This window comes from Podarcis pityusensis (genome assembly GCF_964106645.2).
Source record: "Podarcis pityusensis genome assembly, chromosome: 10".
NCBI classification, from domain to species: Eukaryota; Metazoa; Chordata; class Lepidosauria; order Squamata; family Lacertidae; genus Podarcis; species Podarcis pityusensis.
In genome coordinates, this window is record NC_138035.1 from 75,512,644 (window position 1) to 75,536,135 (window position 23,492).

A 23,492-nucleotide genomic window follows, 5' to 3' on the forward strand; every position below is an offset into this window, starting at 1 on the left:
CATAGGCATCACAAAGATGCTTAACACCATCTCACTGACCACTACCTATCGCAAACAACAGGAAGGACAGCCTGTTCTTAAAAAAGGCCCTCCATGCCAGCTGAGACCCAGGACCAATCAGTTAGACACCAGATAGTCCAAGATACCCCAAATAAACAGCTATATAACAACATATAGGCTACTTTCTGTAATCTACCCCACCCCCACTCTTTAACCCAAACAATTAGGGACTCTTACAAATTGCTTAAAATACTAAAAAATGTCTCTATGACATATGGGGTAAAGAAAACCTGGGAGACACCAGCCACACATTCCAGTCCGGGTACCACGGCACAGTGTCCAGACTACGTAGATAGCATTCTGCTCACACAAGGTCTGATTACCTTGGTTGAATCAACAAACATAGGTAGCATTAAAATCACAGATCATGCCCCAGTAAAAGTTATCCTTAAAATAGGAGAAGAAACAGAAACCACCCCATCATGGTCCTTCAGTCCCATCCTAACCACAAATAAACTAATTAGAGATAGTCTCACAAAAACACTCCAAAACTACTTCAAAGAAAATTATGTAGATAATATAACAGCCCCTCTCCTATGGGACGCAAGGAAAGCGGTCACCAGAGGAGCTTGCATAAAAGAGAAAGCTACATACAAACAGGATCTAAAAAACTCCTCAAACTTATAGAACAAAAAAGGAGAGAACTAGACTCCCTAGAAATCAACAAAACAATGATCAGCATTCCATACTCTAAACAATGCTTCTATGAATATGGAGGGGAAAACTCCAGACTACCAGCAAATAGATGTAGGGAAAAAGCACTCAAAACAAGAACACACAGCATCACCAAAAAAGACAGCAACATAACATTCTCCCCCCAAAGAAATAACCTCAGAATTTGTAGAATTCTACTCCAACCTATACACCTCCCATAACCCACCTGAGAAGGAAATCAGAATATTCCTAGCAGGACTGACCATGTTTAGCTTAACTGGTGAGGAACAGGAATTCATGGACCATCCTATCACCCCAGACGAAATAGATACGGTCCTCAAAAACCTGAAACCACACAAAGCCCCAGGCTTCACAGCAAATTTTTATAGGAAATTCAAAGAACCCCTGATGCCCTACATGACCCGCCTATTCAATGACATCATAAAAGGGGGGCCCATCCCCTAAACCTGGAGCCACTCCAAAATAGTCTCCATCCCAAAACAACTAAGAGACAGCCTCAAAGTAGAATCATACCACCCAATCTCATTAATAAACCAAGACTACAAGATATTCACATAAATCTTGGCCAAATCTCGCCTAAAACTTCCTACACAAGTTAATAGCCCCAGACCGGACTGGCTTTGTTCCTGGCCGCAATATAACAGACCCCATCAGGAAACTACTGAACCTGATCGAACACAGCGAGGCAAGTAAATTCCCACTGACAACTAAGTCCCTAGACATCCTCAAAGCTTCTGATTGCTTAGAGTGGAAATACATATTAGCAGTACTAACTAACATGAAATTTGGCCCCAACTTCCTACAAATCCTCAAATATACTCCCAAGCCTCAGCAAAATGCAGAACTAACAATATGGACTCTAATACTATAGCAATCCAAAGAGGCACAAAACAAGGATGCCCACTGTCTCCCTTCTTATTTATCTTGGCTCTGGAACCCTTAGCAATCCGAATCCGAGCAGCCACAGACATCAAGGGAGTGGAAATAAAAGGCAGAACCTATAAATTTGCAGATGACCTAATGGTTACAATACCAGACCCCATAAACATAGCAACCACCCTAACCAGAGAACTCAACACATTTCAGTGGTGTCGGGCCTACAGGTAAATTTGGCAAAATCTGAGGCTATGTCCTTCAACACCCCACCTCCCCATACCCAAAAAGAATTCACCAACACCACCAAGCTAAACCTTTGCCACACCAAGTTCAGATACCTAGGGGTACAAATAATCATAAACCTCTACAAACTATACAGCCACAACTACAACCCCTTATGGCGACAAATTAACAAAGACTTGAGGGGATAGAACAACACCAACTTCACTCTCACAGACAAAATAGCCATGATCAAAATGATCACCCTCCCAAAACTAACCTACCTATTCCAAACCCTCCCAATCTGGATTCCCCCAGCCCAACTTCGCAAATGGCAGAAAAAAATACACTCATTTATCTTCTCACACAAAAAAACAAGAATAAGCCCCAAATACCTGCACCTCCCCTCTTCAGGAGGAGGATGGGGAATCCCCAACTTAGAATCATATTACATCACCAAGCAAGTACGCTACATTCTAGAAGACGAGACAAAACAATGGGTACACCTGGAGAGAGACACAATTGAAAATACCCCCACCACAGCATACCCATTCCTCCCAAACAAAGGAAAATCCCCACATCACTAAACAGGTTAACACAGACCATGCTTAAAGAATGGAAGAAAGAAGCAGGCAAACTGTCCCCAACCCCATCCCCACTAAACCCCCTGGCTCACCACCCACTATGCCACCACACAGCACAAAACTTCCAGGTAAAAACCTGACAAGTCAAAGGCTTATCCCACCTAGCAGACTTCTACAAAAATAGCAAACCCACATTGACACAAGAAATACAAGACAAACAAGGGACACCCAAATGCCCTGGCTAACACACTGCCAATTACATGCCTTCTTAAACAATCCACTAGTAAAACCAGCAGCAACCATGCCCTTGACAACCTTCGGAAACCTCCTCCTCAGCACAGAAGGACACAGCAAGGGGGTGGCATCCACAATATACAAAATACTGCTCCAAAACCCCACAAACCCCCTTGACGTAATCAAAAAACAATGGGAGGACGCCATAGGCTATGAAATAAACCCCACCCAATGGACTAGAATGTGGTCTAAATCCCCCTCTTTTCTTCCTAACCTAACACTGTATGCAACACTAACATCTCACAACAAATGAAACTGATCTGTAGAAAACACAACTTGAAAAAAGGGAGAATGCACGTATTTTTGTAAACTAAGAAATCTTTAATAATATTAAATTATATAAATTATATAAATTAATAATATTATAACAACAACAACAATGCTTCGCATGCCGTAAAGTCTGGCTTACCTCAGGTATGCAGTCATCATGAGTCACCACTCTCACTATGTCATCTAGTGGAAGAAGGGAGTTACATTTTATTTCAGTATAAACGTTCTTCCCTTCTGTACATGCTGCTAGCAGTTCCACCAGGGTGATGTGGTAAACCAAAGGGCCGCTTTCGTCCACTCGATCCCGCTCAGAGCACATCATTTGGAGGAGGATTGGAAATGATGCTCTATCATTGTAAAACACCAGCACGTCTTCACCCCCATTAACTAGCTGAAATTATAACAAGAAATACTTTGAATCTGTTTAAACAGTTCAGTCCCCCACCCCACCTCGATACACACACGCACACATTAATCTTCTACGCATCACATAAAGCACAATATAACTGTGTAATATATAACATTTATAAGCAACAAGATTTCCTGGGGACCACTTAAGAGCAAGGGCACCAACTGGGGGGCAGGGGACCGAGGGCCCCTCAAAATTTCACGGTGGCTGTGCACGCATGCTGCACTATGTACTCACCTCACTCGTACACACCGTGCAGCGTACTTGTGTCACTTGCATACATCATGCAGCGTGCACACAACCCAACAGCACATCACTTGGTGTGTGTGAGTGACAAGGCAGCATGCTTGCTTAAGAGAATCAAGCTGAGGATGGAAAGCTTAAGCTTTGGCTCTAATTCCTCCAAGTCACTTGTCGGTAAACCCTATTGCCACAGGTGTTGCTTGGTCCACTTTCTTCTTTCGTCCTTGGATTGAGAAGTTCTGAAGCCAGCTAGTACCTTTTCAGAGGACTGAATTCCGCAGTGTACATACGAAATACACTTCTGACTGCCTGTTCCATCAAATACCAGATTTATGGCCACAAAGAGCAGGGCTTTTTTAGCTGTAGGGTCTGCAGTGCAGAAATTCACTCCCCAATAGAACTCACCAGATTTCTTTACTTCATGGTTGTATTTTTGAAGGCTGGTTAAAACTATTTTATCCCTGCAACTATATTTTCTTTAGAAAAATATAGTTTAGAAGAAAAGAATATAGCACAGTGGTAGAGCACCTGTCTTGCATGCAAAGAGTCCCAGACTCCATCCCTGGAATCTCCAGATACAGTTTGGAAAGACTCCTGTCTGAAACCCTGCAGAGCCATTGTCAGGCAGGATATGGAACAATATTCTAGTTCAGTGCAATGCTCCTCTTGCAGTTTGAGCCCATCTCTGTGCTAATCCAGATGCTAATTTGATCATAATCAAATAGTTTGCTCTTCTGTTCTTGTATTTTAAGTTTTTATTTTATTTTACTGTTTTTGTTGCATTTATCTGGTTTTATTATCTTTTCCCTCTTCTCCAGGTTGTGCTAATGAGGATTCTGTCTGCTGAGTATTTTGTCCCTGCAGTGGGAGACAGTTTCTGCTCCAGGGGGACAGCCTGTTGGTGAAATGTGTCCCCCTCAGGTGAGAAACAGGAGGGGAGTGTATACACCCACAATGAGATATGGAGTGGCTTGATTGTTGATTTCAGGGCTTTTGCTGCAGTGTTAATTGGTGTTCCCAACACATATACAGTATGATTGATGAGTATTTTATGATTTTGCTATTTTATATTCTTTTGATTGCATTCTTTATACTTTTCTTGTATAGTTATTTCTAATTAACATGCTGTTCATAGCTTTAGGGACCTTTGGGCCAAAACCCATTGTATAAAAAAACACACGTAACATCTTGCTTCATAGTTAGAATAAGCCACTTTCAGAGCTGAAGGTTTGAAGATTTACACTCTGATATGTTCAAAATTAAATAGGGAGGGACCCATCTAACAGTATTTCTGTAGTTACCTTTTATGCCTCATAATAACAACACACATAGGTGCATCTGGAGCTGGGAAGGGATGACTTATTCCCTCACTCCAGTCATGACTGATGAGGTTCAAAATCCACTTAAAAACTTCTGTCATTAACTACTCCATCTACAGACAATCCAAAAATGGCAAATAAATACGTGTGAATTGCTTTTTTGTCCATTATTCTTATTAGCTAGCTATTTTTACATGAATTCAAACTTATTTTCTACCTTTTAGAACGGTAAAAACAGTGGCCTGGTTTCCACATGTTAGGCCATGTTTTATTAAGCCATGGTTTGTTAGCTAATCTCTGCCCAATTTGGTTTGTTTCCTGCCAAGAAACTATGATCTGAAGCCATGGTTTGTTGCCTTGGTTTGGTTAACTATGACTTGATGTCACAGGCAAACACAGCATCTGTAAGGAGTGGATGCTGCCAAAACTAGCAGAGATAACGTTCCAGGCACACAGCCATTTCTGTCTTGTAGATTTATTACCAAAAGTTCAAAGCAGTTACAAGAGTTCAAACAAACGCGTTCATGCTCATCTCAGTCAAATGTCTCGACTGAAGATTTGTGACGTCTTTTTCCCCAGCATGCCCATCGGTGCAGGGCACGCCTCCTACTTCCTTTGTTCTGTGAGTAGCTCGTTCCGGGGACTGATTGCCCCCTCCCTATTTCCTCCTCTGAGTCGGATGATAAACTGCTAATGAGCTCTTTCGGCTCTCTGTAATTGCCTCTCTCCCCCCTCGTCTCTCTAACTGTCTCCCTTTCCCTGACATCCACCCCCTCCTCAAAGGCCCCCTCCCGTTCGGGAGACTCGACCATCCCCTCATCGTCCGTTGTCTCGAACACCTGTTGAAAAAAACCTACCTCAGGGTTTGGGTTTGTCAGGGAAAAAATTGTGGAACTCCTCCACTTAGCCCTCGTCGGTGATACAGCTTTCCGGGATCCAGGTATTCTCTGAACTCGGGGCCCCTTCCCACGCCACCAGTTACTCTAACTGTTCCCCACTCCAGCAAGAATCCAGTATTTCCGTCACCTCGTTGCACTGCTCCCTTTCCTCCATTTCGGGTGGTGGGAGTTCCCCATCCCCACTACTCTGCCTCCTTCCCCCCTCCCTGTAGGGGGACAGCAGTGACCTGTGAAACACCGGGTGGATTCTCATGCTCTCTGGCAACCTTAATTCGAATGCCACCGGGTTGATTTGCTGGATTACCTCAAATGGCCCCACCCTCCTAGGTTTGAGCTTCCTGCAACCTCCCTTCCAGGGCAGCCCTTGCTTGGACAACCACACCTTGTCCCCAACCCGGATGACTTCCCCTGGTCGTCGACGCTTGTCAGCCTCCCTCTTGTAAATTTCCTTGGCCCTTTCCAAGTTCAACTGAAGTTGTAGGTGCAGCGCCTCCATTTCCTCCGCAAAACGTTCTGCTGCCGGCACACTCCACGTCTCCTCCCCCCTACCCAGGAATGCTCTTGGGTGACGCCCGTGGTTAGCAAAGAACGGAGTCATCCCTGTGGAAACGTTCTCTGCGTTGTTGTAGGCAAACTCGGCTACAGCAAGTTTGTCCACCCAATCGTTCTGTCTCTGACTAACATAACACCGCAAATACTGTTGCAAAACAGCATTTGCTCTCTCCGCCTGCCCATTTGTCTCGGGATGCCTTGCTGTGGTGAAGCTCACCTCCACTTGCAACAAACTCATGAGCTTGCGCCAGAAACGTGAGGTGAACTGAGTACCCCTGTCTGAGACCACCTGCGTAGGTACCCCATGTAACCTAAACACGTGCTCAATGAACAGCTTGGCTGTTTCTTCTGCCGTCACGGCATGCAAGCAAGCCACAAAATGGCACATTTTGGTTAGGAGGTCCACCACCACCATGATCGCTGTCTTTCCCTTGGACCTGGGCAAATCAATGATGAAGTCCACCGCCACCACCTCCCATGGCCTTCCCGGTGTGGGCAAAGGTTCCAGTAAACCTGCGGGCGCCGCCCTTTCCCCTTTAGCCCTTTGGCAAGTGTCACATCCTCTCACATATTCCTTCACATCTTCCCTCACCTTGGGCCACCAAAATTCCCTGGTCACCAGCAACATGGTTTTGTGCTGCCCAAAATGCCCCGCTGTGCAACTATCGTGGAGCTGTTTGAGCACCCTGTTCCTAAGGTTTTCACCTGGGACATACAAAGCTCCCCTATAGTACAGGAGCCCCCCTTTCACTTCAAAACCACCCCTGGCACCCCCCTTTTGCCTTAACTCCCCCATCTTTTGCCTGGCAAAGTCATCTTCTCTGAGCAGCCCCATCAGCTCATCATCTTTGACCAAAGCCCCCCCACACATCCACTTGCTCTCGGGGAACATCAGTCTAGCAACCAGAGGCCCTTCTTCCGCCAGATACTCCGGTTTCCGTGACAGTGCATCCGCCCTCGCATTCTGTTCTCCTGGCACATACTGGATCTTAAAGTTAAAGTTTGTAAAGAACTCCGCCCATCTTATCTGTCTCTGGCACAACACCCATGCCATTCGCCAGTACTCCAAATTCTTGTGGTCGGTGCACACCAAAATTTGGTGCCTCGCTCCAATCAGGAAATGCCGCCATTGTTTGAACGCAGCGACGATCGCAAGCAATTCGTTATTGTAGATAGTGTAGTTTTGCTCCAATTTACTCAGTTTCCACAGAAAAAAAGCACACGGCCGCCACTCCCCCTTTTGATCTAGCTGCAGCAACACCGCCCCGATCGCCCGATCAGAAGCATCCATCTCAACTCGCAGTGGTTGATCGGGGTTGACGTGGAGCAGTTGCTCCTCTGATGCGAAGACCCTTTTAAGCTTCTCGAACCCCTCTTGTGCCGCCTCCGTCCAACGAAACTTCTTCTTGGCACTAAGACAGTCCGTTATGGGCGCAGTCAGTTTTGCGAAGCCTTTGATGAACTTCCTGTAGAAATTGCTGAAGCCCAGGAAACGCTGAACATCCTTCCGGGTCTTAGGGCTCTCCCATTCCATCACCGCCTTCACCTTCTCCGGATCCATGGCCAAACCCTTGTCCGACAGCCTGTAACCCAGGAACTTGACCTCCTTCACGTGAAACTGACATTTCTCCAGCTTTACCCACAACCGATGCTCCTTAAGTTTGCTCAGGACCTGACGTACGTCTTTTACGTGCTGTTCCTCGTTGTCTGAGTACACCAGCACGTCATCCAAAAAGCAGACGCAGTTAGGGTACAGCAACGGCCCTAGCACGTGATGCATGAATGCCTGGAAACAGGGGCTTCCACTCATCGCCCTCTCGCACTCTGATGAGGTTGTAGGCCCCCTGGAGGTCCAGCTTGGTAAAAAAATTCCCCTTCCACACCCTGGCCAGAACGTCATCGATTCGCGGCATTGGGAAGGCCACAGGTTCCGTCAGGCTGTTCAGGACCCTGAAATCCACTACAAGTCTCTTCTCGTTAGTTGATTTCTTGTCCACGGAGAACACGGGGCTCCCACCTGCCGCCTGGGATTCCCTGATGAATTCCCTTTTTGGATTTTTCTCAATAAAGTCCCTCAGTTCCTTGATCTATCCCTCCGACATGGAGTAGGTTTCCCACCAGCAGCGTGGCCCCCGGGATCAGGTTGATCTGACAATCATATGGTTGATGCAGTGGCAACGTGTCAGCCTCCTTCTCGCTGAACATCTCCTGTAGGTCCCTATAATACAAAGGAATTTCAGTCATCCCTACTTTGCATGCTACTGCCATCCTGGCCTCCGTCCGCCGAGGTTCCTCTAGGCCCAGGCAGTTCTCCATGCAGTGCGTCGAACCAAATGTTAGGGACCGTTGATACCAGGAAACCACCGGATCGTGCAAGGCCAACCAGCTCATGCCCAGTATGATAGGCGGACCTGCCAATGTGGCCACATGAAAGGCGATGAACTCAGAATGGGTAAACACCCACATCCTCATGGGAGGCATTTGATGGGTCACTTCACCTCCCAACAGTTCTCTCCCATCAATTGTAGTGACTTGCAACGGAAAATCCAAAGGCCTCAGGTTCAGTTGGTGCTGCGCTGCAAACCCCTTGCTAAAAAATGATGCAGAAGCTCCTGAATCCACTAGGGCCAAATCCTCCACCGCCTGGCCATTTGGGAGCTCTAAGACCACCTTCAACACTATGCTTGCTTTGGGGTGTCCAAGCCGAGGACTTTCGCTGTCGCTTCTGCCTGGCTGTTGCCAGCAAGGCCTCCTCGTTTCCCGAAATCCTGGGTGCCTCTGCCTCTGTCTGTTGGGTGGCCCCAACCATTCCCTGCCAGTTACGACGCTCCGGACACACTCTGGCAAAGTGCCCGGTTTTCTGACAGAAAAAACATCTCTTGGCATCTTGCCAGTCCTTTTTCTCCTTGCCGCCCGGCCGTTGAGTTTTCAAACTTTCCCGCACGCGGGCAGAGCCTATTTCTATGGGCTCTGGCAGTTGTTGACCGTCTGAGGCAGCTGCCAGCATTTCAGGAACGTGGTTACCATGGAAACTCCTTTCTTTGCCCTGTTTCCTTTCCCGCTGTCTGGCTTCCTGCCTCACACCCACCGCAAGCACAGCCTTCATTAACCCATCCATATCCTTGGGACGGGGGGCCCTAGCAAGTTTGTCCTTAACTTCAGCGTTCAGTCCAGCCTTAAACAATGCTTGCACAGGCTCTGACTCCAAGTCCCATCCCAGTTTGTGTACAGACATGGCGAATTCTGACCAGTAGCTTCGCACCATGGATTTGCCTTGTTTCAAATCCAACAGCTCCTCCTGCGTCTTGTCAATTAAACTTTGATCTACGTAGATAAAGTCCATCGCTTGCCAAAACTTGGACAGATTTCGAAGCGCTTCATTATTAGAGGCAATTAACGGCCTGACCCAGCTTTTGGCCCCTCCCGACAGATGACTAATTATGTGAGCAACTTTCTGAGCATCGTTGGCAAATTGAGCCCCTTGCAGCTCCAAAAAATATCTCATCTCCGTCTTAAAATCCAGATAAGCCTCCGGATCGCCATTAATTTTTTCCACCCATGCAGCCTTGCCCCCTGCCAGTAGCCCACCTGTGGCTCCTTTCTGAGCAGCTCTGGCTTCAATAAGACGGGATTGCAAGTCCGAAGCGCGGGCCTCAAGTCCAGCATTTCTCTTCCTCAGCTCAGAAATCTCTTTCTCCATTCTTGTGCCATTTCCTCTCTTCACTAGCTTTCAGCAGCAGTGGAGTCGAGACCATGCTGTAAGGAGTGGATGCTGCCAAAACTAGCAGAGATAACACTCCAGGCACACAGCCATTTCTGTCTTGTAGATTTATTACCAAAAGTTCAAAGCAGTTACAAGAGTTCAAACAAACGTGTTCATGCTCATCTCAGTCAGATGTCTCGACTGAAGATTTGTGACGTCTTTTTCCCCAGCATGCCCATCGGTGCAGGGCACGCCTCCTACTTTGTTCTGTGAATAGCTCGTTCCGGGGACTGGTTGCCCCCTCCCTATTTCCTCCTCTGAGTCGGATGAGCTTGCAGGGCAGCAGCTGAAGAAGGAGCAAAAAGGGTTTTCTTGTGTGTGTGTTTCTTTGTGGCTGATTAGCTGCTCTCCCTGTGCAAAGGTCAGAGGGGGCAGGATTTCTGTTGAGGCAGGTGATTAGCTGTGGGAGGAGCTTATCAGAGCTTGCAGGGCAGCAGCGAGCGCAGTTTGATCCATCTTTTAGATTTAGGGGAGCTAGTCTCAAACGTTTGTTGGGGGACACCTAGGTTTTTTTGGGGGGGAGTTATTTGTCCTGTCTTCACGCTTTTTATGATGGAGGACCGCTGTAGCCACCCCCAACGACACGTTCTCAAGATGGAGGGGGAGGGAACAGCTGCAGTCGCCTGCGGTTCCTGCGCAATGTTTGCCATCTTGTCAAAGGTTGCAGGCAGCTTTACCTGCAGCAATTGCATGTTGATTGCCCTCTTAGAAGACAAAGTCCAGCAACTGGAGGAACGTGTAGCTACGCTCCAAAGAATTAGAGAGCTGGAGCTCTTCTTGGAAGCAACAGAGCACACCGTCTCCACCAAGGAGGAGACAGGGGACTCCCCTGAGAAGGAGGCTAGTTCACCAACACAGGAGCCAGATATATGGAGAAACGTGACTCAAAGAAGTAGGAGGCCCAGGGTTCGCTCTGATTGTTTAGAAATACACAATCGCTTTGAGGTCCTCTCCCCTAGCATGGAAGACGAAGAGCAGACTCCATTTGAGGATCTCTCCCTCATTACAGTCAATCAGGTATATGAAGACGAGCAGCAAAGTCAGTCCTCAGGGAATGTGCAGGCGACCTTGGAACGGACAGCTCACGGAAGAACCCCGACCAAACCTAAGAGGAGGTGTGTAGTGGTGATAGGGGATTCCCTACTGAGGGGAACAGAAGCAGTGATCTGTGGGCCTGACAAGATGTCTCGGGAAGTGTGCTGTCTCCCCGGGGCTAAGATCCAAGATGTAACTGAACTACTGCAAGGAATCATAAAACCCACTGACAAATACCCCTTCCTCTTGGTTCATGTGGGAACCAATGACACTGCAAGCAATAGCCTCCAGAAGATCAAAAGAGACTACGAGGCTCTGGGCAGGAAATTGAAGCAATTAAATGCACAAATTGTCATCTCATCTGTCCTCCCAGTTGAACGACGTGGCCCAGGGAGAGAGGGAAAAATAGTGGAAGTGAACAGCTGGCTTCGCAAATGGTGTAAACAGGAACGGTTTGGATTCTTAGATCACGGACTGCAGTTTCTTGAAGATGGACTTCTGGCAAGCGATGGGCTGCACCTCACAACGGTTGGGAGGAATGCTTTTGCCAAAAATCTCAGAAACCTCATCAGGAGGGCTTTAAACTGACTAATGTGGAGGAGAGAGACAGTGCTCCTGAAGGTAGGAGTCTATCAATTGATGAAGATGATCATCCAAATGTCATAGACCAAATGGAGCAAACAGCACGCAGACCTAGTGGTGGGAGGAAAAAATCCTTAAATAAGAGACACGGGGGAATGATTAATGGACTTCAATGTCTGTACACTAATGCGCAAAGCATGGGAAATAAACAAGATGAGCTTGAGCTCTTGGTACAGCAAACTAAATATGATATAATAGGCATCACTGAAACCTGGTGGGATAAGTCCCACGATTGGAATGTAATAATGGAGGGATACAATCTATTTCAGAGAAACAGACCAGACAAGAAAGGAGGAGGAGTGGCGTTATATGTCAGGGATGTGTATACCTGCGAAGAGATCCAAAATTTAGAACCTCAAAGCCAAAGTGAGAGCATTTGGGTCAAAATTGAGAGAAGAATAACAGTGACCTCATGGTAGGAGTTTACTATAGATCCCCAAGCCAAACGGAGGACATAGATGATGCCTTCCTGGAACAGATGGCCAAGCATGCAAAAGGAAGGGAGATAGTAGTAATGGGGGACTTAAATTACCCGGATATTTGTTGGATGTCAAACTCAGCCAAGAGCATAAGGTCAAACAGATTCCTCACTGGCCTTGCAGACAACTTCATTGTCCAGAAAGTGGGAGAAGCAACAAGAGGAACAGCCATTTTAGATCTGGTCCTAACCAATATTCAAGTCTCCAGGGCCAGATGAACTGCATCCAAGAGTATTAAAAGAACTGGCAGATGTGATCTCAGAACCATTGGCAGTCATCTTTGAGAATTCCTGGAGAACAGGCGAAGTCCCGGCAGACTGGAGGAGGACAAATGTTGTCCCTATTTTCAAAAAGGGGAAAAGAGAGGACCCAAATAATTACCACCCAGTCAGTCTGACATCAATACCAGGGAAGATTCTGGAGCAGATCATTAAGCAAACAGTCTGTGAGCACCTAGAAAGGAATGCTGTGATCACCAATAGTCAGCATGGATTTCTGAAAAATAAGTCATGTCAGACTAACCTGATCTCGTTTTTTGACAGAATTACAAGCCTGGTAGATGAAGGGAACGCAGTGGATGTAGCCTACCTTGATTTCAACAAGGCATTTGACAAGGTGCCCCATGATATTCTTGTAAAGAAGCTGGTAAAATGCGGTCTTGACTATGCTACCACTCAGTGGATTTGTAACTGGCTGACTGACCGAACCCAAAGGGTGCTCATCAATGGTTCCTCTTCATCCTGGAGAAGAGTGACTAGTGGGGTGCCACAGGGTTCTGTCTTGGGCCCGGTCTTATTCAACATCTTTATCAACGACTTGGATGATGTACTCAAGGGCATCCTGATCAAATTTGCAGATGACACCAAACTGGGAGGGGTGGCTAACACCCCAGAGGACAGGATCACACTTCAAAACGACCTTGACAGATTAGAGAACTGGGCAAAAACAAACAAGATGAATTTTAACAGGGAGAAATGTAAAATATTGCACTGGGGGGGGGGAATGAGAGGCACAAATACAAGATGGGTGACACCTGGCTTGAGAGCAGTACATGTGAAAAGGATCTAGGAGTCTTGGCTGACCACAAACTTGACATGAGCCAACAGTGTGACGCGGCAGCTAAAAAAGCCAATGCAATTCTGGGCTGCATCAATAGGAGTATAGCATCTAGATCAAGCGAAGTAATAGTGCCACTGTATTCTGCTCTGGTCAGACCTCACCTGGAGTACTGTGTCCAGTTCTGGGCACCACAGTTCAAGAAGGACACTGACAAACTGGAACGTGTCCAGAGGAGGGCAACCAAAATGGTCAAAGGCCTGGAAACGATGCCTTATGAGGAACGGCTAAGGGAGCTGGGCATGTTTAGCCTGGAGAAGAGGAGGTTAAGGGGTGATATGATAGCCATGTTCAAATATATAAAAGGATGTCACATAGAGGAGGAAGAAAGGTTTTTTTCTGCTGCTCCAGAGAAGCGGACATGGAGCAATGGATCCAAACTACAAGAAAGAAGATTCCACCTAAACATTAGGAAGAACTTCCTGACAGTAAGAGCTGTTCGACAGTGGAATTTGCTGCCAAGGAGTGTGGTGGAGTCTCCTTCTTTGGAGGTCTTTAAGCAGAGGCTTGACAACCATATGTCAGGAGTGCTCTGATGGTGTTTCCTGCTTGGCAGGGGGTTGGACTCGATGGCCCTTGTGGTCTCTTCCAACTCTATGATTCTATGATTCTATGATAAACTGCTAATGAGCTCTTTCGGCTCTCTGTAATTGCCTCTCTCCCCCCTCGTCTCTCTAACCGTCTCCCTTTCCCTGACAGCATCCATCTCTAACCATGGTTGGTTTGTCCACCCCACCACAGATGCTCACCATGCTAAAAGGCAGGAGACAAGAACAACAGTAAAACAAACCACACACTGCGGAAAAAATCCATAATTTGTTTGATCATCTGTGGGACAAGTAATAGTTAACCATTAGTAAACAAACCTTGGCATGGTTTTATGTGCAAAAGAGGTCACAAGCTCATCCGCTGATCATGGATATCATCCAGTCAGAAGAAAACATTTTTTAAGTCCCATTGACTTCAATAGGATTGAATTCTCCAGATGCTTACCTCTCCCACTGAAATTAGTAAGATTATAAGAGGTATGATTCAGCCAAAGAACTTAAGCTCTTTTAAATCTCATTGATTTCAATAAGCATGTTCTTAGCTCACTCCAAAAGCAATCTAGAGGGATCACTACTTTAGCTGGACCATTTTATTTTATTACACCTGACTTTTATTAAAGAATCCTAGCACAATCTATTCCCATGGACTCCATTTTATTCCCACACATATCCAATCCATTTGTGATCATCAACACATATTGCCCTATAATAAACAAAGGTCTGAACACGGAATTCAAATATTTGTGTTGTACAGATTGCCACCTGCTACCATAGTTATTTGCTTTGAGCGCTACAGAAGGCCTCACCAAATTAGAATCTCTGTGTGCTAAAATCCTAGTTATATGTGGCAACATTCACACTGCCAAATCTATGATATAGGCAAACCACACTGGAGTATAGGAATATGGAAAGCTGAATTATACAGAGTCAGATCATTGGTCCATCTAGCTCAGTATTGTTGACAATGACTGCCAGTGGCTTTCTGGGGTTTCAGACAGGTGACATTCCCAGCCCTACCAAGAAATCCTGGAGATTGAACCTGGAACCTTCTGAAAGCAATGTAAATACTCTACCACTGAGCTATGTAAGGCCCTTCCCCAATCAACGGGGAATCAGGGGCAACAGTGGGTGTGGAAATTCAGCTGTTGTACCACTATTTGAATATCTTTCCCCCAATTTTCTCTCCTCTCCTTTGTGTTTACCCACATTGTTGAAATTCAGAGCTGGATCTTTCGTGTCACCCTGAGATGTAGCAACACTCAAGGATAGCAGCAATTCAAAAGCACAGTTCTCTGTACATGAAAAGGTGTCAATAAAAAAGGGATTCAGTAGATTGAAAATCTCTTCCTCAGAGCCACCTACACATGCTCAGCACACACACATGCTATACGCTTCTTGAGGATAGGGCCCTATCTTTTTTCACTCATACTGTATATAGAAACTGCTAAGCGCCTTGTAACTTGATGAAATGATGATAAGTGTAGAAGAAACTGCATGTGTCAAACTTATCGAGTGTAGCTGAGTTAACATACCTCTGTCATTACTGTATCTTGGCACTTCTTAACATATTTGCCGTCTGCCTTGACAATGGTTTGCAGAAAGCGCAGATATTCCACGTGGCGGCCATGCGTCTCGATGCAGTGAACAAAATGCTGCACCACCCGCTCACTAATTTCATTGCACAGATGGTAATTGTTTGTGAAGATGTGTCGCATGGTTTCAGCCTCAAGAAGCTAATTTAAAAACAATCAAAAAGCCACTCAGAAAAACAGCAAAGATGGTGCTTTCACAAAATTCTGACTGAAGTAGTTAGAACACATGGGAATCTCAAGTTACTACCGCATATTAAAACTGCACTGGTAGGAACTGTCAGAGAAAGCTGCAGGGAAGACTTCCCAATGCCTCCAGGTAAGGTAAATAAAATAGATCTGAGATTTCATTTCTTGTGTTGTTTCTCAATATAGCTGTAGCTGCATGCCTGGTGTCGCCTTGGTCCATTTAGCTTAGCATTTTTTACAATAAGTGGCAGCAGCGCTCCAGGGTTTATTTCCCGTCCTGATTGAAGATGTCAGGGATTGACCTCAAATGTTTTGAATGCAAAGCAGGTGCTCTGCTGCAGAGATACAACCCAAGACTGACATTTGAACAGATCCTCGGACTCAGTAGGGCACCCAGATGGCCTGCAGGAGCCTCAAGTGACCCAACCAAGTTAGCCAATATAAAGCTTGTTACATGGGTATGTTGTGGGTGTAGTCAAAGCAGAATAAGGGTATTAAAAGAGGGTGTTTAGGTGTGGAAACACCCTGGAACCAAGGAAAAATTCAAGTCCTGGCCACTGGACTAGAAGGGAAGGGACAAGTGTCATAACTGGACTCCCATTCCAAGGTCCTTTAATGCAAAGCTACCAAGAAAGGAAATCATGTTGTGCTACAGGGCGTTCTGCTGAGGAAAGATCACTGGTGGGACCATGGGTGTCTACACTTGCACATTTTATTTAACATGTGATATGACTACTGGCTATGTAACTCTTCTCCCATGCAAGCAACCCCAAGTGTCCAGTCTTAGAAAAAATAGTTTTAAGGGGGGGGGGCGGGAGGTGTAAAGTCACATGGTAAATAAAAATACATTCTAAATTTGAGTGTGCTCACAATTCTCCTTCATTTAGCCACAGCTTGGTGTTTCAAGTCATGGGTCAAATTTTCCTGTGTCTGACATCTTATATGACATCAAGGCTTAGGGAAGGGAAGGTAAAGGTAAAGGTAAAGGTAAAGGGACCCCTGATCATTAGGTCCAGTCGTGACCAACTCTGGGGTTGCGGCTCTCATCTTGCTTTATTGGCTGAGGGAGCCGGCGTTTGTCCGCAGACAGCTTCCGGGTCATGTGACCAGCATGACTAAGCTGCTTCTGGCGAACCAGAGCAGCACACGGAAATGCCATTTACCTTCCCGCCAGAGCGGTACCTATTTATCTACTTGCACTTTTATGTGCTTTCGAACTGCTAGGTTGGCAGGAGCAGGGACCGAGAAACGGGAGCTCACCCCGTCACAGGGATTCGAAACGCCGACCTTCCGATCGGCAAGTCTTAGGCTCTGTGGTTTAATCTACAGTGCCACCTGCGGCCCATTTAAAGGTAGAGGGACCCCTGACCATTAGGTCCAGTCGTGACCGACTCTGGGCTTGCAGCGCTCATCTCGCTTTATTGGCTGAGGGAGCCGGCGTACAGCTTCTGGGTCATGTGGCCAGCATGACGAAGCCGCTTCTGGCGAACCAGAGCAGTGCACGGAAACGCCGTTTACCTTCCCGCCGGAGCGGTACCTATTTATCTGATTTGGAAATGTGATTAGTTAATCAACCAATTAATAAATAAATAATATCCATAACCAACTTAAGATTTCTTTAATCAGATGACAGACCTAATTATAGTGAATTAAAACAATAGAGATAAGAGCATAGTCTCCTGTGTTGTCTGCTTCTGAAAGTTCTGATCTTACACATACCACACAAAAACACACACAACTAAGCTAAGCAATTTGATCACTTCCAGTTCTTTGCAGCGGGAAAACAAAGGAGGTGGCCCTAGTGATCAAATCTGAAGGTCACCAACTTACTGCCCTGCAGATGTTTTGGACTGCTCCGACTCCTTATTCCTGCCCTGGTCCACTGTTAGGGAAAAGGGATGTATCTGAATGTTTAGGTATATTTGAATGCAACTCTTGGTAGTACAAATGACTGTTATGCAAGGGATTTATCATCAACTCAAAATACTCACACCAGGTGTTAAAAATAAGTTGAGGTGTTTATGAAGTAGAACTTGATTCTGAGGGTTTCCACGACAGAAGTTCTGAAGGAACAGGTGAGCTAAGTTCATAACTTCGTTCATCTTTTCATCAGTCTTTGTGTCAATTCATTTTTTCAAATGTAAAAGGAACAAAGCAATAAATGGACCTGTTAAACACTTAACTGGAAATATATAAACAATATCACTTCAAGCGGCAACAAACTTCCTTGTAGGTATGGAGCTTCTGTTTCTTCCTGTGTTCATCAATGTTACCTTATTCAGTTTACCTGGTTTGCTTATGTGTCTATTTATTTATTTATAATATCCCACTTATCCTTGAATTAAAACAAAGGGATCTTAGAAATACTAAACAATACTAGAAATACTAGACAACATATGACAGAAACTTTTTAAAAGCTTTAAAAACTTTAAAAATAAATCTAAAAAGCAAACAGTTAATACTTTTCCAGCAGAGATTCAGCAGGAATCCTAACTAACTTTCAGATGGCCCTTAAAAACCTTTTTATGCTAAAACAGGCCCATTCGGTTGTTTAAATTTTCTTAAGACAGGCCAGTCATTTTGTGATTGCATTGTTTTGTGTATTAAATTGTTGTACACCACCTTGATATTTCATACAAGTTTGCAGTCTGTAATTATTTTTACAAAGAAATTTAAAATAAAGTAAGTTAATAGTGCCTAGAGACAGGTTTTGCATCCATAGCAGTGATCAGAGGAGGAATGACCACTAGGAGGAGGCGCAGAGAGAAGAAACACCCTGGTGCATCTGCAACAGCACAAATGGACGCCTTCATCTGCCCCACCTGTAACAAAGCATGTCTCTCCCATATTGATCTCGATAGCCACAGCAGGTGCTGCAACCTTCCAACAATTTGACTTCACCCCCAAAAGCACACTCCTCCACTGTCTCCCAGGAGGATGGATGCCAACAGGAGGATGGATGCCAACAAAGTCTGGGGTGTGGGGAAGGGGGACATGTCTGTTTGCGTCTACTAGGCTTCTTGTGGGACAAGACCAGGGCAACAGGGCCACTGCTAAGAAGTCTCTGCACAAGTTATTTGGTTTGCAGGGGGCAGGTTTATACTTTTGGTGAAACTTAAAACAGAACTCCTACAGAATTAACTAATAAATGAGGCATTGATATGAGGGATCATTTCAGGCATTCTAGAATGAATATACAATTATCATTAAAGTGGTAACACTTAACCAACTGAAACTGATTAAAATTATTTAACTGATTTATTAGAGTGATCCACAGGGGAGGAAATATTCCCAATAACATGGTGCCTACAGTGACATAACTATACATCATTACACAATGCGTGTGTGTGTGTGCTTTTTCTTTAAAACTATTGTTTTATTCATGTGTAAGTTTGATGAATTGATTTTTGGTTCCTGATTTCTTTAGAAGCAGATAACAGCCTAACTGATCTGTAGAAAGGACGTTATGATCAGAAATACAGACGATGTGTCAGGGAAGAGTTAGAAGTTTCCAGTTTCTCAGAGGGAGAAAGCATTCCCCAAGGGGGGAGGGAGAGCAGTGAATCTAATAGAAGGGAGCAAGAGGAACAACAGGGAGGGACCGGCTGTTCACAGGAAGGGCAAGGGTTCAGTTCTAGCTCAGATTCGGAGGAGGGGAGATGCAGGCCAGCTCTAGCCAGGAGGGTAGGAAAAAGAGCGGGAAAGCGAAGGGAAGGGCGCCTTCGCCATTTTGAGGGTGGCTGGTCATGGAGAAGCAGAGCTCAGAAGGTATCTGAAATAAGTGACTCTGAGGAATAATAGTTAAGAACCGTTTATAAGATTGTTTTGTTAACACACAATAAAAAGTTATAAAAGAACAAGAAGTGTTTGTGTGGTGATCTGAAGAGGACAACGACCAGTCCTGACACAATGTATGTACTTTTTTAAGAAAATCTTGAATAAAAACAACTAAAAAAAGAAAAGAGTAAGCCCTAATTAGAATGCAATAAAGATAAGGGAAAGGTCAACTAAGTTTCTTCTGTTCCTGAAAGACACATTTCCAAATGACTAAGCAGCCAGGGAAATCTTTATTTTGCTCCTGCAAGCGTAGTCACACAGTTGCCTTAAAATGTCTCAGTTCTAGTTTAAATGCCCACAGCTGTATCCAGACTAAGATAACTCATCTTAGGTCCCAATGAAAACAATGGAGAATGCTAGTCATTTCTTAGGCAGCTGTGGGAAGGGCTCAGCAACAACTTCATGGGGGCAAGACCTACCAGAGATGAGTTGCTGTCTCTGACACTCCACCAAGTCTGTGCAAGATTGTCTTTTTGCTAATAAAGAGTTAACTTCAACTTGCTGGGTGTGTTTTACTGCTGGCTCGCCCCTGTCTCCTGCTGTACAAAGGTGACTGTCACATTCGTTGCTCCACCCCAACTACCTCTGGCCCTGCCCTCCATTGGCATGTGCTCCCCAGAAGATTGCCTATGAGTATTGTGGCCCTTGGGTTAAAAAAGGCTCTTCAACTTGGCATAAACGTTAATTACCTTCTCATAGGGTATCTGCAGAAGATCCAACACCACACTGTGAGCACCCATATTTTTAAGCAAGCGCTGCTGCTGATGACGACATTTTTTATTCTGGATGCACAGTTTGCTTAAGCGGATCAGAATCTGGTGATAAAAGATAATATGTACTGTACATAACTACAAAGCCAGGGGAAATATGAGTTGCTACCATAGTGAATATACCTAACTGATACTTTGAAGCATTTTATCAACATACCTCCATAACAATATTGTAGTTGTTGCTCTTGTTACTGTCAATCTGAGGTTTCTTACTCCCATCCTGGACTGGACTTAAAATATTTGACTCCTATAATTAAAAAGATAGGGAGGGAGGGAAAAATTTAACTCCAAAATCTTGAAGTGCAGTACCAACATGCATGGAAACCATGTAAAACAATCTTCCACTAACAGTGGGCAAATATTAACCCAAGGTGAGCTAGAGAATTAAAGTACAGAATTCAGAAGTAAATCCCACTGAGTTCAACAGGGCTTAGTACCAAGATAAATAGGCACAGGATCACAGCCTAAAATGCTAATGTGTCCAGCACAAAGAAGGTATGATAACTGTATGAAAATTATAGAATCATAGAATCATAGAGTTGGAAGAGACCACAAGGGCCATCGAGTCCAACCCCCTGCCAAGCAGGAAACACCATCAAGGCACTCCTGACATATGGTTGTCAAGCCTCTGCTTCAAGACCTCCAAAGAAGGAGACTCCACCACACTCCTTGGCAGCAAATTCCACTGTCGAACAGCTCTTACTGTCAGGAAGTTCTTCCTAATGTTTAGGTGGAATCTTCTTTCTTGTAGTTTGGATCGATTGCTCCGTGTCCGCTTCTCTGGAGCCGCAGAAAACAACCTTTCTCCCTCCTCTATGTGACATCCTTTTATATATTTGAACATGGCTATCATATCACAAAATTGATATTGCTATTGATAATATACACACTATAAAATGTCTCTTCAATTTTTGTTATTTCTTGTTAGTATTTGGATTAGTTTTAGAATTTGTGTTATTATTTGCAGAGTGTTCATAGCAACTATGCATTGCATATAACTCAAAATAATGATACATGCCCTGCCCTCAGGTTTACATATATGAGACTAGAGACCCAATGAAAGACAGGTGGAGGGAAAAGGTCAGAAGAAGGAAATCAGTCTGGGGATGTCAGAGCAGGGAAGAGGTGAATTTCTAACATGCACTGAATCCAACTTCTCCTTTTTGCTAGGAAAGAGGAGGTGCAGCTTTTCAGCAGCCTTTGATCTTTATACAGTGATACCTCGGGTTACATACGCTTCAGGTTACAGACGCTTCAGGTTACAGACTCCGCTAACCCAGAAATAGTACCTTGGGTTAAGAACTTTGCTTCAGGATGAGAACAGAAATCGTGCAGCGGCAGCACAGTGGCAGCAGGAGGCCCCATTAGCTAAAGTGGTGCTTCAGGTTAAGAACAGTTTCTGGTTAAGAACAGACCTCCAGAACGAATTAAGTTCTTAACCCGAGGTACCACTGTATTGTCTGAAATCTGGCATTTCTCCCTGAAATCCCATACAGTTACAGTAACCATTATCCAGTATTTAGCACTAAGTATCTCTCCCTCTAATAGGAAAGTCAGGTGATAAGTGTCAATAATATTGGAACCTAACATGCATGTAAGAAGGAACCCAAGGTTTGCAGAAGGAAGGAAAGAAGGAAGGCTAAGAAAATAAAACTGTGGTGACAAAAACCCCTAAAACAGCCCAATGAGAACTGAGCATCATTCTAGTCAGTTGGAGCAGAAATACAGAAAAAGACAGTGGTGCACATGGAAGACAGTGGTGCACAAAGGGTACCAAAGGGTATTCCAGAGATGCAGTTATAGAAAGATAATCACACCATCAACAGAGTTGTGACATACAGCTGCATATCTTCTAGCCTTATGTCATGTGATAGACACTCCCTCATCATATCCTTCTAGGGAAGGGACCAGAAACTATTTGCATTCTGCTGGGAATATTTACCGTATTTTTTGCACCATAACACTCACTTTTTTCCTCCTAGAAAGTAAGGGGAAATGTCTGTGCGTGTTATGGAGCGAATGCCTGCGGGTGGCGGAGGGGATCTGCTTTGAAACAGCAAAGCGGGAGAAGAGCCGCAGAGTGGGGAGGAGAAAGGGACAGAGAGCCTGCTTCTTTAAAGGAGCAAAGCGGGAGGGGAGAGGAGCCTTCTCCCCTTATACCCCTCTTCTTCATTATTAGCAGCATCCTTCTCCACCCACCTCACGCGTGTTCCTTCTCCCCTTAAACTCCTCTCCTGCATTATTAGAAGCATCCTTCTCCACACACCCCACGCGTGTTCCTTGTCCCTTGAGTGCTTTTCCTTCCTTCCCCAATTAAAACGTGGTTACAAAGCATGGATCCACATGGATCCTCAGGATTTTTGCACTGGGTCACCCCAAATTCACCGTCAGATCACATAGCATGTCCATGGCTACATCTTGCACCAAAAAAATCACGCACCCACTGTTGCCTGGGGCCGCAGTGGTGCAAAAACGCGGTTACAAAGAATGGATCCACATGGATCCTCAGGATTTTTGCATTGGGCTACTCCAAACTCACTGTCAGATCACATGTCTGTGGCCACAGCATGAACCACAAAAATCATATATCCACTGTTTCGTTTAGAATATTTTTTTTCTTGTTTTCCTCCTCTAAAAACTACATGCGTGTTATGGTCTGGTGCGTGTTATAGAGCGAAAAATACGGTACATCCATACCAACTGAAAAGCAGTTGCTTATTCTCTTTGTAAAAGAAACATACTGCTCCCAAACTTGGCATGCTAGCTCTATATAGCATTCTCTTGCAGAGAGATTGAGTTGTTCCTTCTCCCTGCTTCAGCCCAGCATAGCAGCATGCTCTGTTTCACAAAGGTCAGCACTGTAGAGGTTACTCACCTCAAGGGTTGCCATGAAAATCCGGACACAAAAGTGTGAATCCATCCACAAAAGTTGTTGAGCTTTTTTAATCTACACCCCCAACATGGCCTGCCGTACGTCCAGATTTCCTCAGACATTTTAGAAACTGCCACTCATACGCCCCTTAAGGGGGCTGAATACCGGCTGTGTCTGGGAAGTTCTAGACGTATGACAACCCAACTCACCTCTTCCTTCTAGTTTTAAAGGGTTGGGTTTACAAAGATTAAG

General features: G+C 45.1%; 1 protein-coding gene and 1 long non-coding RNA gene across 7 annotated transcripts in view; one reads left to right on the forward strand and one right to left on the reverse strand.

Moving 5' to 3' along the window:
- ITPR2 (inositol 1,4,5-trisphosphate receptor type 2) overlaps nt 1-23,492 on the reverse strand; it is a 370,362-nt gene that overhangs the window by 195,815 nt on the left and 151,055 nt on the right. For all 6 annotated transcript variants that reach the window (XM_081023379.1, XM_081023378.1, XM_081023377.1 and 3 more), the window contains 5 exons: nt 20,526-20,615; nt 20,288-20,413; nt 17,753-17,875; nt 15,516-15,716; nt 3,118-3,369 (listed from right to left, as the gene is read on the reverse strand). In XM_081023379.1, coding sequence (XP_080879505.1) covers nt 3,118-3,369; nt 15,516-15,716; nt 17,753-17,875; nt 20,288-20,413; nt 20,526-20,615 — 792 coding nt within the window. The remainder of the gene's footprint in view (nt 1-3,117; nt 3,370-15,515; nt 15,717-17,752; nt 17,876-20,287; nt 20,414-20,525; nt 20,616-23,492) is intronic.
- Nucleotides 2,263-15,352, forward strand: LOC308486788. The gene is made up of 3 exons (XR_013991310.1): nt 2,263-2,542; nt 4,449-4,551; nt 15,205-15,352. It is a non-coding gene; the product is annotated as an uncharacterized lncRNA (long non-coding RNA).